Raw genomic sequence first — 18153 nt, 5'->3', positions numbered from 1 at the left:
GTAACTGTTCCGCACTGGTTTATGTCTGAAGGTTGCAGGCAGGTCTCAGGCTCAGCTGGGTGCTTTGGGTAACGTTTAACCTGAATTTAAAGTGTTACAGCTCTGCTAGTGGCTGAATCACGTGCCTCTCACAGCCCGAGGGGTTAGAACCAAACCCCATCAGTCAATCACAATCCCTCTTTCACTCTTTTCTTGAAATCACTAAAGCGACACACCTTTCCAGACTTATGGAAAAGAATAATATATCATGCGAGATATAGAGTATGGTGTGGTTTCTCTTTCAAACATTGTATCTGCATGCGTGTGAAAATCATTCCAAAACTTTTTTTGGTTCCTGTTACATCCATTTACAGTATTTAACGTCATTTATATTTCTTAATTATTTACATTATTCCTTAAATTATGCACTAATTTGGTCTGTTGTTGAAATGTGGTACACATGCCTATATACACATACTGAACTGGTTTTTTTTTATTTTTTACTTTTAACATATATTTTAATACATTTAATTTCTAATTATTATTATTTATAATAATTTGTTTTTATTATTTATATTATTTTATTTGTATGATTTACATTGTATTATATCATTTTTAGTAATACATACAATTATAAACATAGCAATTATTTAACCATTTTTAAATAATAATAATTAATTTAATTACACTATACAGTTATTAAGTGACATAATGTGCTCAGACCTGGTGTTAGCATGAATAAACCGAACTATATTTCTAGCTCTTGATCTGCTTCACTAAGCAGTGTGTGGTTTCCTTTACTTTGTTCACTTCTCTCTGTTTTGACATTCATTCACCTGATGCATCCACGATTCTCTATCTTTCTTTGTTTGCAGTGATGGTGAATCATGCAGTTGTTTATGTGTGTTTTATGGGCATGTGCGCTAACTTGTCAGTGTGTGTGTGTGTGTGTGTGTGTGTGTGTGTGTGTGTGTGTGTGTCTGCAGGAAAGAAGAGCTTTAGAAAGGAAGATCTCTGAGATGGAGGAGGAACTGAAGGTACTTTTTGTTTGTTTTTAAAGTGTGTGTGTGTGTTGTGTGCATCATTAATATCAATAAAAACAAGAATGAAAATTCTTTATTCTAACTTTGCGTGTTTAAGTGAACTATGGTCCATTTTTGTAGAAATGTGTTTATGTGGCTTAGTCTATTTTTTCAGCTTTAATGAGTATACTAGCATATAGATTACTTCAAATATAACAGACGTGGACTAAAAGCTACAAAACTTTGATCCCCCCCGCTCGTATATGAGACTGAAGTTTTTTTTTCTTTTCTGTTCATTATATTATTATATCTGCTTCATAGTGCGTGTGATAAGGCCCAGTTGACTGGTTTCAGCCATACTGTTATATTGTACATCCTTTCAAATCTCTTTTCTAAAATGCATATCCTATGACGAGTTGCCTCTTTTTTCTAATGTGTGATAAATTTGTATAAATGCATGTTTGTGGCGACTACAAGGAAGTTAATGTTAAAAGGCGTCTATGTGTCGAAGGGTTATGTTAGATGTTTTCTCTTGCCTTTGGTTTGCGTGTTTTAATCTTTCTGCGACATGATGGATTTGTGTATTTCAGTATTATATTCCCCACTGAATTCACCCCATTTCTTAAGAGTCTGTGTGTGAATTTGTGTGCATGTGAATCTATACATTGAGGACAATATGTCCATAGAATATCTAGCAAAAATTTGGGGACATCGGAGGATGTCCTCATTTCTAAAACTGATATGTACCCTTTTTATCATTTAAATTTTACAAAATAAGTAATTTATATATAATTTATGTGTTTTTTATTTTTTGGTTAGTCTAGGAGTGGTTTCCAAACTTTTTGACTCCCAAGGGCCCCTTATTGTCAAAGACTATATTTGAAGGCCCCCCAAGATATTTCTGATACTTGTTATAATGACAAAGCTGCTTGTTAAAAAAAAAAAAAAATCTACAAAAGCTAGTTGTAATATACTAAAATATATCTTAAAATTCTATTATTCTAAAACTTTCCATAAGTAATGTTATTCAGGATTCACTTTTTTTAATTGCCAATGAAATTGCTAGTTATTTGTGGTTACAGGTTTTTTATTATTATTTTGTACTCTACCTGATAAAAAATGCTAGAGTTTGAAATAACTAGAAAAAATATATTTCTTTAAAAAAAAAAAATCCATGAAATTTTAGAAATTTTTATGAAGTACCCAGTTCTTAAATAAAAATTAAAATAAGATTAAAATAAGAAAGGATGTCAGCTAATGTATTGATTTTTAGCTGTTTTAGCTTTTGAATTTTTGTTTTGTTTATACAATTTTAAACCATCTTAATGTCCACTTGGAAGTGTGCTGAAGCCCACTTTTGGCCACGACTACCTAAAGTCTATTAAATGTCCCCATTTATAGCCAAGCAAATGTATGCATGTCTGCGCATCTTTTTCCTGTTCAATTTCTTTGAATTATTTTTGAGATCCCATATTTTTTTTTCCTTCAGTGATCTATCGTTCACTTTAACAGTTTACGTTAATACATTATTCCTTTTTTTTTGCATTCATTTTTGTCTGATGTCTATCATCTTCTCCTCTATCGTTCTTTCTGTTTCTGTCTCTCGTAGAATCTTCCTCAGGTAAAGCAGGTGCAGTCTCTGCGTCAGTATAACGAGCGTTTGCAGGCAGAGAACAGGGCGCTGGCTCGCGTGCTCTCCAAAATCTCGCAGGGCTGCAGCCACCTGCCCGCCGCAGACCTGTAGACCCGCCCCCACCTCCCCTTACACCCCTCCTCATGCTCTATTCAGCACCGCCCACACCCATATAAAGGCAGGTGCCAGCTGAAGCGCCGCCTCCCTCTGTGCTTCCTGGGGAGGATTTTGGGGCTTAAAAAAAAAAACAGTACCGTTATTGCTAAAAAAAAAAAAAAAAACTCTACTAAATACTGTACATTTTATTATGTACTTTAGAAATGACTGATATTTTGCACATTTTTTGATCAGTTCTACAATGTCGTCATTAAAACATTACATAAAAATGTTTTTTCAAGAGTTACATTTTACACATGGCATGTTTCTTGAATTAATGTAATTGATAAAAAATGAAAACACTAATAATGTTTACCCAGATTTTTATGAAATGACATTTTATGAATGGTCAATACTAAAATTAATATTTTCATTAAACACCGCTCATATGAATCACACAGTTCCTGCTATTTTTAAAACACCTTTTTTAGTAATAAATTGTACTGTTTTTGTTTTGTTCTGTTTTTTGAGCTTGTTTGAACTTTTTTGGCCCCTCCCCTCGAATGTGTTGCAGTGAAGTGCAGTCCCTTTTGGATGACTACGGCATCTTGCATGAGGTGCTTGACTGTTTTTTTGTGAAATCAAATACAGTTTCTCTGCTTTTTTTAATTTTGGAGACCAACCCTTTTCCCCCCAGTCCCAGATTTTTTTGATTTTTGGAGCGGAACTGCTATTTATGCTCTGCCTGAGGCTAATCTGGATTGCATGGCTTCTGGAAACTCATGCATTTTAATCCACAGATTGTCGCTGGCAAACACTTAAATTACATTGGATCTTTTCTAGCATAATCTAGCCGATTGTATACAGAATGAGAAACATTTTTGGATGCATTCTGTTTGCCGATAGGCCTCAAACACAGTATAATATGACTTTTTTTCCCCTAGGTTTTTAAGTTCTGTTTCTTTTACTTAGGTCTGTTTTGTTTTTATGGACTGTTTTTAATGCATTTTTCCAGTTTTTGCACTTGCTGTACTCCACAAACTGTAAACCTCTCTCTTGGGAAGTATCATTACATCGTTAAAATGTAGTTGTCAGTGGCAAGTTTATCACAAGGAAGTTGTTTCTTTGCGCTCCTGCAAAACATCTAAAGTTCTTCACTGACACACAATTTTTTGCCTTTCTTCTTAGAAATATTTCACCCAAAAATGAATGTTCTGTCATCATTTACTCACCCCTATAGTGTTATAAACCTGTATGACTTTCTTTTGTGGAAGTTATCTAGCAAAAATAAGCTTACTGGGACTGTAAAACTACATAATTGTCAAAAAAGGCACCATAAAAGTGGTCCAAATGACTCTTGCTGTTTTAGGACATGTGAGGTCACGTAATGACCTTTTGTAAGAAAAACGACCAAGAATGAAGTCAATGCTTTTGTTTAACTTCCTTTAGTTGTTCAAAAATAGAAAGAAAGGGGGGAGTAAACTAAGATGACTTTCATTTATTACTTTAGCTAGTTTCTCCTAACTGATCCTTTTTCGTAAACATGTTTGATTTTGTTCACAAAACTCCACATAATTTCCAGTTAGTCCAATTAGTAGTCTTCCTGACTGCTATCCGTCTGTCAGTGTACGGTCAATGGTGAAATCTCCACTTCAACACTGTAACCTGAAGACTGAAACGGATCGGTATCGAGTAGCGCTCAGTGTTGTGGTTTATACAGACACTTTGAGGCACTCTTGTGTTCCGACACTGTGTGTACAGAGAGCGAGAGAGAGGACCGTCTGGCCTGAGTGCTGTCCTCATCTGAGAGTGCATGGCTATGGTTTCCCATTGAACTGCAGTGTGCCTGCTGGTTTGTGTGTGTGTGTGTGTGTGTGTGTGTGGATCTACGGTTCCTTTTCTACTGAAATGGTGCTGGTTCTGGTGACATGGAATCTGCAAACTTAGAAACGGTGGCTCATTTTCACTAATTTTAGAGCCAAATGATGCCGCAACTTTGCTAGGGCTGGCTGATGTAATTGTAATCATTTTGATGTGTGTGTGTGTGTGTACACTACCAGTCAAAAGTTTTTGAACAGTAAGATTTTTAATGTTTTTTTAAAGAAGTCTCTTCTGCTCACCAAGCCTGCACTTATTTGATCCAAAGTACAGCAAAAACAGTAAAATTGTGAAATATGTTTACTATTTAAAATGTAATTTATTCCTGTGATTTCAAAGATTTGTTTAGTATGTATGTATATGTATGTGTATGTATGTGTGTATACTGCATATATATATATATGTGTGTGTTTGTGTATTTTTTATTATTCTTTTATATATGATTTTAGATATTTATATTTTTTATATATTTAAAGCGATTATTATTTTATTTATTTTGCTATTGCAATAATACAAAAAGTGACATGCGAATATGAAAGTGTTAAAACACTGAATTTATTCAGATTCAGAGCTCTGACTCAGCTATTGGTTGATGTTAACGCATGGGATTTTTCATGTATTAAAGCTTAATTATATTTAACTATACATATGCATGTAAATTAACATTTATCAAACAAGTATCAAATGTATCATAAGTATCAAATGTAAAAATACATGTATAATTGGTGCATATAAATGAACATCAAATGTAGGTTTAAATCTGTATAGAATTAAATTATAATTGTAGTTATTTTAGGATATATTCATTTTTTATATTTTTTTATAATGTTTATATATATTTATATTTATAGATATGTTTTAATTTGCTAAATTGTTTGCAACTATGTATTGATTTATGGGTGCATATTAAATGAAAATGTAAATCTAAAAAAATAGTTACATAGAAAGTATTACTAAATTATTTCAAATATTTCTTTTCCCTATTCGATGCAAGTCAAATTTTGAGTAATTAGTGTAAAACAGAAAAAATAAAAAAAAAATGCATTTTGAGGCTGTTTGGCTTAAACAAAAAATATAAAAAATATCACCATTTTAAGTCATTTCAGAGCAAATATAAACTTTTAAGAAGATTGAAAAATATTGAGAGAATTAATGTCTGCCCGGCAATTAGACATTATCATGCTATTATTGGTTTTAGTCCAGGAGCCATTCCCTATCCCAGATTCCAGATCAGGCACCATCACCATTTCGGTGAAAAAGAAGATTGTGTTGAATAGGAAGTGCTGTTCAAAGGAAGGAAGGAAGGACGCAGCAATCATATAAATGAACATCAAATGTAGGTTTAAATCTGTATAGAATTAAATTATAATTGTAGTTATTTTAGGATATATTCATTTTTTATATTTTTTTATAATGTTTATATATATTTATATTTATAGATATGTTTTAATTTGCTAAATTGTTTGCAACTATGTATTGATTTATGGGTGCATATTAAATGAAAATGTAAATCTAAAAAAATAGTTACATAGAAAGTATTACTAAATTATTTCAAATATTTCTTTTCCCTATTCGATGCAAGTCAAATTTTGAGTAATTAGTGTAAAACAGAAAAAATAAAAAAAAAATGCATTTTGAGGCTGTTTGGCTTAAACAAAAAATATAAAACATATCACCATTTTAAGTCATTTCAGAGCAAATATAAACTTTTAAGAAGATTGAAAAATATTGAGAGAATTAATGTCTGCCCGGCAATTAGACATTATCATGCTATTATTGGTTTTAGTCCAGGAGCCATTCCCTATCCCAGATTCCAGATCAGGCACCATCACCATTTCGGTGAAAAAGAAGGTTGTGTTGAATAGGAAGTGCTGTTCAAAGGAAGGAAGGAAGGAAGGACGCAGCAATTAACAAACATCAGCATCCAAAGCCACGCCAACAACACAGCACTCGTCCTTGTCCATTAATCTAACCCGTCCCTCTTCTGTTCTCTCTTCCAGACGCTACCAGACTTGAAAGCAGACAACCAGAGACTAAAGGATGAGAACGGAGCGCTGATCCGAGTCATAAGCAAGCTTTCCAAATAGAACAGAGCCTCCCCACGACCTCCGGCAGTAACTGTATTGCACATTTAGATATGAATACGAGACAACGGCGACAAGAAGGCTCCGTTTCTCAGTCCCCAGCTTTCCCTCGCTTCTCCGCTCCACCACCTCACCACTCACACAGAACCACTGCGTTTACAGAACTAAGGAAAAGCGTTAGACGAGAGAATGGCATTGAACACTTTGCGGGCGGGGAAAGCCTCAAAAAACTATTTAACCAATAAGCCTTAGTTGTACATACGTCACTTGTATCAAATTTCTCTTGGCTGTCACAGAACACCTGATTTTATTTGTGCCACACTTTTTTTTTTTTGCGTTTTTTTTTGTTTGTTTTTTTGCTTCGCTCTTTAATCTTTCTTCCTGTATAGATGTGTTATGCAATGTGCAGCTCTCTCCTTCCATTTCCTTCAACCCCCGTCCCGAATGGCGCCAGAAGTCCCGCCTCGTCCTCGGAGGCACTGTCTCTCAGCAGAAGACTTCCCAGCATTCCACAGTGCTGGCGCACGCGCACGCTCCGCACACTTCCTCCTCTCTCACGGACCCCTGGCTTTACCGATTAGGTGGACCTTGTGGAATCGAACCTTTCACTTATGTGCAATATATGCGTTTCTTTCTCTACAAACGCTTTAAGAACGTTCACTCTTGCACCACTTTCGTGGCTCACCCCGGTTTCCTTCCTCTCCCCCGACTTTCTTTGAGTTTGTAGTGTAGTCGTTGATTTATATCTTGTACTCCTCACATTGTTTTAGCAGGTACTGAGTGAAGTTGTATATACCTGTATGTATCGTTTGAGACCAGCACATGGCATGCGTTTATGGTTCCCTGTCTGTTACTATTGAAATATACCAACTCCAGAGGACAAAGTGTGTTTTTAACTATTTCCTTCTTCTTTTATAGTCGAAAATGTCATTGGATAACAATAGAGCCGCCCTCTTCAGTGCATTTCTTTCTCTTCTTCTCAGTTTTAAAAGTGTTCACGGTAATTGTGAGATAATAATATAATTGCTTCACTACATTTCACACATTTTATTCAGTATCTTTGGAAGAGTGCTGTTCATTTTTTTTTTGTCCTTTTCCCATTTTTTTTTTTTTTAAGCTGTAGTATTAACTAAGGTGTTGTCACTAAAAAGAAGATCCTAGATATCGCTAACCAGTCCTTTTTACAATGTCTACATGCACTGTCAATGCCATGTCAGGAGTCTTGCTGTCCGGTTTAGCGAACTTTTGCCACCGCGTCAGATGAAGTCCATGCATCGGAAACACGTTTTATGCATTTCAGTGGCCTTTTACTTAAAATACTGTAGTTGGAAAAAAATGTCGCTGTAGTTGGACTGTCAGCTGTCTCCTCTTTGGTTTAGGTTTTTAATATTTTTTTGTTTTTGCTTTTTAAATTTCCCATCATCTTGTAAAATAGATGTGTGGCTTCATCCGTGCAAGCTGTGCTGTGACTACCAACCACTGAGAGTTAATTAAAATAAACTTGTACATTGTAAAAATTTCTCTGCTTTTGTGTCCTGTTTTTTTTTTTCTTTCTTTGACATTCTTTGATGAATCGAGCACTTTTAGATGTGAGAACCAGTCGAATGTTGTCAGATTAACGTGCTGTTAAATGTAATAAACTCAGACCCAGTGTCTATTCTAAAAAAATAATTAAACTACTTTTCAATGAGTGGCGAAGGATTGAAAAAGGAATATTGGATTGGATGCTTCTAAATTATTTTGTTAGTGCCATATCTCACATTGCTGCTTAAAAAATAAAATAAGTAAATAATAACAATAATGAATCAGCTAAATAATTGTAGATTTTAGGAATAATCTTTGAATATAGTCCAGTTTTTACAAAAAACTTTAGACCAAAAAAACAAAAGTTATATAATATTGGTATTTCCCCAAAGAATGATGATTTTGCCAGAAAAGGTTTTGGAATTTTTATCATATGTTAATGTAACAAATCTTGTGTAATATAACTTTTGTTGGCTGTTTTTTATTGTATTAGTTATACTTGAATTTTCTTTTTTATTTTTTTTTTTGCCATGAAAATAGCCTAAGATGCTGACATGGCATTAAATAAAAACTATGAATTTTGAAACTATGAACTATGAACCCAATGAATGCACGAACTTCTTGAATGGCAAAGAAGTTAACATTCATTGATCGGGGGGCTTACATGTTTTTCATGATGGTGAAAAAATAGTATATTAACTAACTAATAATAATATAGTAACTATTAATTTAAACTCAAGACTTAGAAGACAAGAATATAAGATCCATTATTAGGTCAATAAAAAAAAAAAAAAGAACTTGGGGAAAAAATGTTATACTAAAAATGTTTGTGTGTGTTTATATAAAGCAATAAGCCCCAAGAAGCCATGGTTTACGTGGTTTACGACGTGAAGCGGAGTGCCTAAAACCCCCTTAGCTGTTATAAATTCACTGTAAACCACGGCTTTACAGGGCTTACTGCTTTTATAAAACGGTTATTCCATGTACGTAGTAAGGTTTCACAGAATAAAACGGAGCAAATAAAGTGTAATGATATAAATAAAAACAGTATTCTTCCACGAAACAATGTAGTTCCTCAGAAACAGTTGTGGTTCCAACAAAGTGGTTGCCGAGCAACACACAGAAGTGTATGTTTGTAGAGTAATTTACAACAGCTTCGAGCGCAGCTCAACCAATAAGAATCAAGGAGCGGAACTATCCGTTTTATAAATATAGTTTTAGTACGATTATTCAATCAAACGTAATGGCTCATGGATCTTAACCTTAAACCTGTGTTTCTTTTAATTATAAACTTCATTTTTCACTTGTTGAATACTAGTTCTAGTTCAAGTCTGTTTGCAGGAGAGAGTCTACTTTTTGCAAATGAGATGCTGTTTTTCTTCGTTCTTTTTTTTAAATTTTTTATATAGCTTCAGTACCACTAGATGGCGCCACTCTGATCTCAGCACAGTCGCTCCAGATGCTCTGCTCCATTCAACCCTCAACCTGGCATGCTTTTGTTAACAGGAAATGCAGGAAAAGTGTTGCTTGATGAGTGTCGTGAGGTCTTTTTGTTTATTTTTTTCCCCTAATCTTACATAAGGCTTGCATTTCTCTATGTGAACCCTCCGAGTATGTTTTGCTTGCTTGCTTCTTCTGGGGTTTGAAGTTACCCAGCGTTCTCATGCAAAGCCAGATTAAACATCACAAATTAAAGGGATAGTTCACCCAAAAACGACATATCTGTCATCAATTAAAAATCACAGCACTTTTTTGCATGAAGCTATATGAGGGTGTTTAAATGGTGACATCGTTTTCATTTGTGTTTGAATTGTCACTTTAATTGTCTTTTAGCAATTTCTCACAGAACCACAATAGAGGTCATTCCCGGACTCCTTGTAGGACTGCATTGATAAATGTGCTTGGCATGGAATGCTGCATGTTCTCATTGTGGCATGAAGAGCTCAAATAATGCAATAATGCTTTAAGGATAAGAGCCTGTATGGGTAGTAATTGCACATAGTCATGCAATGGGACTTTTGTCTTTTATTTTTTGTATTTTTCCATTTAGAAGTCTGCTAGAGACCCCTTCATTCTTCTGATTCTACCTCAAAGCTCTCTGTTCTAATGGGATTCTTGACAAAAACGAATGTGGCAAAGATCAGTTGGAGTGTTTCCCGGTTTAAAAGCAGGAACAAAACAAGAATCCAAAGCAATTATAGAAACAAATAGATTCCGTACTTTCATTTTTTGGTGATTTGCACCAGCGGGCCAACCTGGATCAGTTGCAGCAGTGTATGCGTCATGTCACATTTCATGCTTACACTTGAGTTATGCGATTAAACAATTCATATACAAGCACACAAGGCTGTGGAAAACGTGAATGTGAGCATTTTTTTGCTTGGTTGAATTCGCAAGGGAACTGATCCATCAAACCTCGCTGAATGAAGTCGAAGTGAAATAAAGAATAATCATAATGAAGATAATCATCATGAATCAGCCATTAATCAGCGCTGTGTGTGTTCTAATAATAAGGGAAGTAGTGCTGTCTGTCAAATGCATACTGCCATATTTGTACTAATTCTGCAGTATTTGCTATATGCATAAAATACAGAATACTTAATTCATTGTTTGATTTGACTGCAAAACGTACTATAATTTTTAGACAAAATTTGCAAGATGAAAACACTTTTTTGGGTTGTCCTACAGAAGACTTTGTGTGCATATTTTTTTCTTTTTTGGGCAGAAAAAAAACTTTTTCTTGCTTATTTTGCTTTTTATCTTTAATACACATTTTTAATGCACACCTTTTTTTCCTCTTTAACCCTCTAGCCATTTTGACTTGGATTTTCCGTAACAGAGGATTTTCTTTTCCCTGAAAATGCCAGTTAATGTTTTTATATTTGACTAAAACCTGATTTTGCTCACCCAGGGTATTTAAAAAATGAATTTTTGTACTCTTTGAGATTTTTTTTCCTTCCTTACCTTACACTTGTGGTGTTCCCAGTGAAAAATGACAAAAAAAATAACACTCTTCATTCATTCGAAATTCAAAACCTGTGCTAATTAAAAGAAAAGAAGTTGACAAATAGATTCAGTCAAAGATAATATAGCATAATGAAATATTTGCATGCGATTTTAAAAGGCTTGAACACCAAATTAGGTGAAAAAATGTTCAGCACAGCCCAAGGGTTAATACACATCTATATATCTACAGTATATAAATGTACTATATGCACTGTATACACAGTAGGTCTGTATCTTTCAGACCAGTATTGCAGAAAGCGCTTTGCATGTAAAAAGCCTCTTGTTGCTTGTGTTGCTGGTGAAATGCTTGATGGGATTTGTGGTGGGAGACTCCAACAGTCCTGGGCTCCAACTTCCATGGCCACTTCAGCATCAAAAACTTTGGTATTGTCTTTTGAACACAGTAACAAAACAACAGGTTGAACAATATCCATAAATAAAAACATATCCATTCAAATACCAACAAGTATTACAATTTTGTCAGATTTGCCTGTGTTTGAATGTGTGCACAATCACATATACATCATTTTTGTGTTAGTAGTTATTGTCTTAAGTATAATATATTTGTGACGCTTGGAATTTATAATTATACATTTCTGTGAGATTAGCCAAACTTATGCAGGGCTTTCTAGTGATTTTATGTGGTGGAATGTGGACAGTCAGGCAGCACATCATTGTTCAGTCTCTCGAATCAACATTGTACCGGTATATTTCCCTGTAATGAGACCAAAATTAGACATCCTTAGAATATTTGAGCACTTATTCCCCAGTTGACCTCACTCACATCGCCTTCTTTAATTTCTACTCATCTAGCTGGCCTGAACTCAATTATCTGCGGTGGCCTGAGCGACATCAGGAACCTCCAGTTCCAGGCCGGTGGGCTGCAGCTGAATATCTGGCGCAGACCCAGAGATCGGCCTCCAGAGTCGAGGCTCATCTCTTGTTCTCCTGGATCCATGGCACGCTGTCAATTACCATAGAAAATAATTTTGTCTGGTCCCTCAGTTTGTAAAAACAAACAGAATCATGTCTACAGTAATGCGCTTACAATGGAGGTCTATGGGGCAAGACACCCAACAGTACACACATAAAATGCAAACTATGCTTGTGTTAATTAATGACTGTACAATGTTATTTCCAATTTTAAACTCCTGCCATGACCATACAATGTCGTTTAACCTTTTAACTTTGTAAGGATACCAAAAAAAAAGAACTCTTTACAGAGAAAGTCCACCCAGAACCAGGTAATAACCAAAGTTCATCTGCCTAAAAACAATTTAGACAATTTCACAGCTTGAAATAACAATTTTTGTTCAGAAGTATTAATATCAGTGCTAAAAACCAGAATGCTTTTATCTTGTGGACATAGTTTCGAAACTGAGTCTGTTTTTTTTCCCCCATAGACTTACATTGTAAAAGCTTTTCTGTCAAAATAATTTTCTGTGGTAATCGACAACATGAATGAACATTCCTTTAAGGCAATATTCCAGGGTAAATACAAGTTCAACTCAGTCGACAACACGTGGCATGTTGATTACCACAAAAATAATTCCGACTCGTCCCTCCTTAAAAAAGTTGGGCAGTTACAAAAGAAGTAAATGGGGCCAGTCTATAAACACTGTTTCAATAGTATAGCCGCAAGATATAAACAATATGTGTGTTAATATGATCTTGGTGTCAAAAATTTACTGTGAAAAGTTATATCTAATTTTATAGCTTTTGCCATGATAAATAAATGACGAGAACAACTTTACAGTACAAAATAATTCACAATTTTTAAAATAAGAATTAATGAAAGAGCTTTAAATAAATATAATTTCACATTTGTAAATCCTCCAGAATTCGCCCCATTGAAAGTACCTCACTGTAACCATAATTTTTGTTTTTACTACCCATTTTCACTTTTTTTTTTTAAAGAGGTCATATGATGCGATTTCAAGTTTTCCTTTCTCCTGATGGTAAAACTAACGACATTATTAACTGTCTTGATATTTACTTTGAAAGCTGAAGCTGCGATTATGGTAAGGGGCGTTACATTTCCGACGCGTGCTTGTGGTGTTCGGCCAATCACAATGCACTGGGTCAGCTGGCCAATCAGAGCAGACTGCGCTTGTCAAAGGAGGGGGCTTTGTTGAAAACGACGTGTTTGAGAGAGGCGGGGCATAGAGGACCTACAATAATGTACAGTATTTGAAAAATAATGTGTTTTTTGAACATTAAAGCATGTCAACATATTCTGTTACACCAAATACACAAAATAATGATCTTTAAAATAGCATCATATGACCCCTTTAAAGAAAAAATAGACACAAAAAGTGGGATTTGCGTGTGTGTGTGATAAACATTATGCAAATACCCAAATGTAATAAAGGAGTGATTGTTTGTAATAAACTGTTGATTGAGCTTAACTTGTGCTAAACCTAGAACATTCATTTAATCTACTTCATCTGCGCTGCAAACTTCTGATTGTGACATCAGATGTCTTCCTTCAAAAAATCAAGCATGAGAGGATGACTAAGAAAACATGTCACTATACAGTACAGTTCAAACCTGATTGGATAAGTTATGTATTGTGCAAGATGACTGTTATTGTGTTGCCTGAAGCGTTTGGTGGTTTAATCATTTCAGTTCATGACTAAAATCACATGGTCACCCCCAGAAGAGCATAATAGCTTTTTGGAACATCAAGAAACAAATCAAAAGTATCTGGAACAGACTTTCTTAGTTTTACAGTTTTACAGCTTTTGTGTCTTAATAATGTGGGTGAATAAATGAGTACAGCTGGTACTTTTTAGCATGTGGTCATTTTGAAATCTTTCCCGTGACTCCGTTCAACAAGGAAACATGCTGACAATAGTTTAACATACTAATTGAGGAGCATCTGAGATGTTTGGGGACACAAAGTTACTCCCAGTGCCACCAACTCACAGAAATGAGGCGATCTGAGCGGTTAAAATATGGGCGGCACACAGAGCAATCCAAATGACCCATTTTGCCACCCCTCACCCATCTCAGCAGATGGCATGGTCACGGTCCAGTGTTACAGGACAGACAGGGGAAGTAATGGCCAGGCCTGTGCTTTGTAATGATTACAACGGTGTTGGGAGTCAAAATGACCAGAAGTTGTGATGATCATTAAAGACAATGAACAACAAAAAGGTAACAGTTGCATTCTGATGAAAATAAACTGAGCAGTTAAACTCAGAGGTTTTTCATCATTATTCATCACCTTTTTTACTTAAATGGTCCTGCAATGTGACACATTATTTAAATGTACAAATATTCCCTCTAAATATAGTTTAAGATCATCATGTGTAATTATAAAAGAATCACAAAATGCTGTTTAAACCAGTTTTTAATGAAGTATGACAAGCAACATTTATCATGTGATCGGTCAATGTCCAACATTCAGTGATGCAATTAATCTCATGCTTGTTAATTATTTCATATTAAAAATGACGCAGTGGCCTCAAAATGTATTTGGACACTCTTAGGATTTTATAACAAAATATCAAGTCAAGTGGCATTTATTTTAAATGAGCACAAACACCTTTCAAGCACACAATGGTTTGGTTCAATTATTTATATATTTATATTATTATAATTTATTTATTATTTTATTGGGAATTTATATCTAATGCAATGACATTCATTTATTTTAAATGTGACTTAAGTGCCCAAATACTTTTTGGAGCCACTATATATATATATATATATATATTTACGTAATTTAATTACAAAATAAAAGTAATTGTAATCAGTTACACTTACTGAGAAAAAATGTGTAATTAAATTACAGTTACTTATGAAAATATTAAGGATTACAAAGGGGTTACATCTGCTTTTTTCACACACACTCCCACATGCAAATTTAATTGATTTCTTTCATAAATTGCAGTGATCATTGTAGGGTGGTTGTGTCCACACACTGCTAAGATACATTTATATGCAAACACCATGTAAAAGTGAATTTTGCATCCAGTGTCGACTTTAAAATTGAAATATAATCTTAATTCAAGCGATAAAGGATTTCGAAAGTCTGACAGTAATCAGTTGAATACTACTGTAAAACAAAGAGTGAAAAATTGAAGGGGGTCTGAATACTTTCCGTACCCACTGTATATATATATATATATATATATATAAACATTAATGCAGCAGAGCTCAACTACATGAAGTCATGTTTGCCACAATTGACGTCAAAAATTCCATTAATATCAGTTGCGGTTTCATTTACAAAGAGGCAGAAATATAAGGAAAGTGAAAAAAGTACAGATTTCTGTAAGCATATAACTTTTGATTGTCATATTAATCCTGTGTGATTTTCAGTTTTGAATTGAAATGTGAAACTCATCTCATGACGCAGGAAAATGTCTGTCACTCTGACGATCCACTAAGTCATTACTTCTAGTCTAAATGAATGAAATAGGTGGTTTGAAGGTTTCAGAAATCAAAATTGAGCCAAATACCATATGCTTGTTCTCTTGGGGTGTAGATTATTTTACAAATATCTGCTTGCAAATTATGCTTATGCATTCACTGCAGGATCCATAAAAAAATGAATCGGTTCAAAGACAATATCGTCACAGAAGGTGGGACTTCAATATCTCCTAAAAGAGCTCTTTTAGATAAAGTGAGGAATCACTCTGGTGAAGCAAACATATCAGACAGCTTTTTAGAAAAGACCCTGACTGATAAGAACGCAAACTAAATTTAATTCTCAAAGTGGGAGTGACTCTCCACTTATCTGCTCCTTTGGAAAATGCATTTTAGGTATGCGAAGTGGAATTTACTTAAAAGGGAAGTAAAGTTTGTGCTGAGAACGGACCAAAGCAGTGAGTGCAGATGAGTGTTTGTGCTGTGACTAAGTTTCCCCAAAGCCCACTGAAACATTCTAAAAATGCATTAGCGGGACCTCAGTCTGTACATCACAGGCTATTTATAGACCAGGCGCCTTAATGTTTCCCCAAAAGATTTCTTCCAATTATCTCTGCCAGTGTGTACCGAACCAACAAGAAAGATCTTAAAGTGATAGTTCACTAAAAATGAAAATCCTGTCATCATTTACTCACCCTCATGTTGTTTCAAACCTGTATGAATTTCTTTCTTCTGCTGAACACAAACAAAAAAAGATATTCTGAAGAATGTTGGGTTAAATTGCTGGTATCCACTGACTTCCATTTTGTATTATTTCAGAATTATTTTTGGGTGAACTATCCCTTTAAATTTTTTCTATGGCTCTGCTGGGCTTTAGAAGTAATTCAGCCATAAAATCTCTATATAAACATTTAGAGAACTAAAGCGTTCACCAGTTGTTGTTTTTTTAAGAATTCTTTGCAAATTCAAGGACAAACCCCCTTTCTTTCTTCTGTGCTCACTGTTATAGATTTGGATTGTATAAACTGAATAGTTTGGTGACTCGTCAAGCCATTTTCTGAAAAACTACTAGAAAATTCCAGTCATCCAAAGGGGGTCAATTAACATAAGTGCTACTTTAAACAACAATTTCCTTACTTACTTTAGTCTTGAGTTCTCTTATGTCCTGAAGAGAGAACCTCAATTCTGAGAAATACATTTGGAATCAAATCAGATCAAGAATCAAACAAAATATAATGATTTTTCTTTGTAAGTGTGTGTGTGGTCAAGGTATCTCCAAATCCACACAAGAATGGTAAAAGCTGAAATATTTGACATTGTGGAGACAAAGTTTAAGTCCCCATGAGGAAAACAAGCTTATAAATCCAAACGCAGAATGTTTTCTGTAAGGACAGGTTTAGGGGTAGGGTTAAGGGATAGAATAGAACGTTTTTCAGCAGTCATCACTCCAGCCTTCAGTGTCACATGATCCTTCAGAAATCAGTCTAAAATGCTAATTTGGTGTTTGAGAAACATTTCATATGATCAAACAGTTGTGCTGCTTTATATTTTTGTGAAAAACATTTTTTTTTAGGATTCTTTGACAGTTCAACAAAAAAAGCATTTATTTGAAATATTTTTTTAATTATATAATTTTTTTTTAACAGTGAAGTATTTACTGTTACCTTTGTAAAAAATAAATAAATAAATTAATTAATTAATTAAAAAGTCCCTCAAAAATAAATAAGAAAATAACCTATGTTACACAACATGCACCCCTCAAAACATTTCAGAAGAGCAATGATATTTCTGCTTTATTTCTTTAGCATCACATATGGAATATTTAACTTTGAACATCAGTATCCATTCACTGGCATTTTAGACACTCGAAAATGATAAAATGCCCGTTTCTGAACCATTTGATGGCATGACAGACAGGCTTTGACAGTTCAACAAAAAAAGCATTTATTTGAAATATTTTTTTAATTATATAATTTTTTTTTAACAGTGAAGTATTTACTGTTACCTTTGTAAAAAATAAATAAATAAATTAATTAATTAATTAAAAAGTCCCTCAAAAATAAATAAGAAAATAACCTATGTTACACAACATGCACCCCTCAAAACATTTCAGAAGAGCAATGATATTTCTGCTTTATTTCTTTAGCATCACATATGGAATATTTAACTTTGAACATCAGTATCCATTCACTGGCATTTTAGACACTCGAAAATGATAAAATGCCCGTTTCTGAACCATTTGATGGCATGACAGACAGGCTGTGGTACTCAGAGACGACTCTGTGTGCACCTCTGTTATCTAAGACATCGAGTTCCATCATATCTGAGAGTCCTCAGGTCACAAACACTCCAGCTCTGCACAACAGTGACTCATGCTCTCTCGGGACCTGTGTGGGAGAACAGTCCAGATATTCATCACAAACCAGTGTGACTCATCTCAGAAAAATATCTATCTATCTGTCTGTCTGTCTGTCTGTCTGTTTGTCCGTCCGTCCGTCCGTCCATGTATCGTCTGTCTGTTTGTCTGTCTGTCTATCTATCTATCTATCTATCT

At 34.5% G+C, this 18153-nt stretch overlaps 1 protein-coding gene across 1 annotated transcript in view; it reads left to right on the top strand.

Moving 5' to 3' along the window:
• Nucleotides 1-8203, top strand: part of ppp1r12a (protein phosphatase 1, regulatory subunit 12A) — a 109146-nt gene extending 100943 nt beyond the window's left edge. The window contains exons 26-27 of the mRNA XM_016493751.1: nucleotides 966-1016; nucleotides 6609-8203. Coding sequence (XP_016349237.1) covers nucleotides 966-1016; nucleotides 6609-6695 — 138 coding nt within the window. The 3' untranslated portion in view covers nucleotides 6696-8203. The remainder of the gene's footprint in view (nucleotides 1-965; nucleotides 1017-6608) is intronic.
• The last annotated feature ends 9950 nt before the right edge of the window (nucleotides 8204-18153 follow it).

This window comes from Sinocyclocheilus anshuiensis, unplaced genomic scaffold (genome assembly GCF_001515605.1).
Source record: "Sinocyclocheilus anshuiensis isolate Anshui unplaced genomic scaffold, SAMN03320099.WGS_v1.1 scaffold1003, whole genome shotgun sequence".
Lineage (NCBI taxonomy): Eukaryota > Metazoa > Chordata > Actinopteri > Cypriniformes > Cyprinidae > Sinocyclocheilus > Sinocyclocheilus anshuiensis.
Note: the sequence above shows the minus strand (reverse complement) of the source record. Positions and strands in the feature narration are given on the sequence as shown.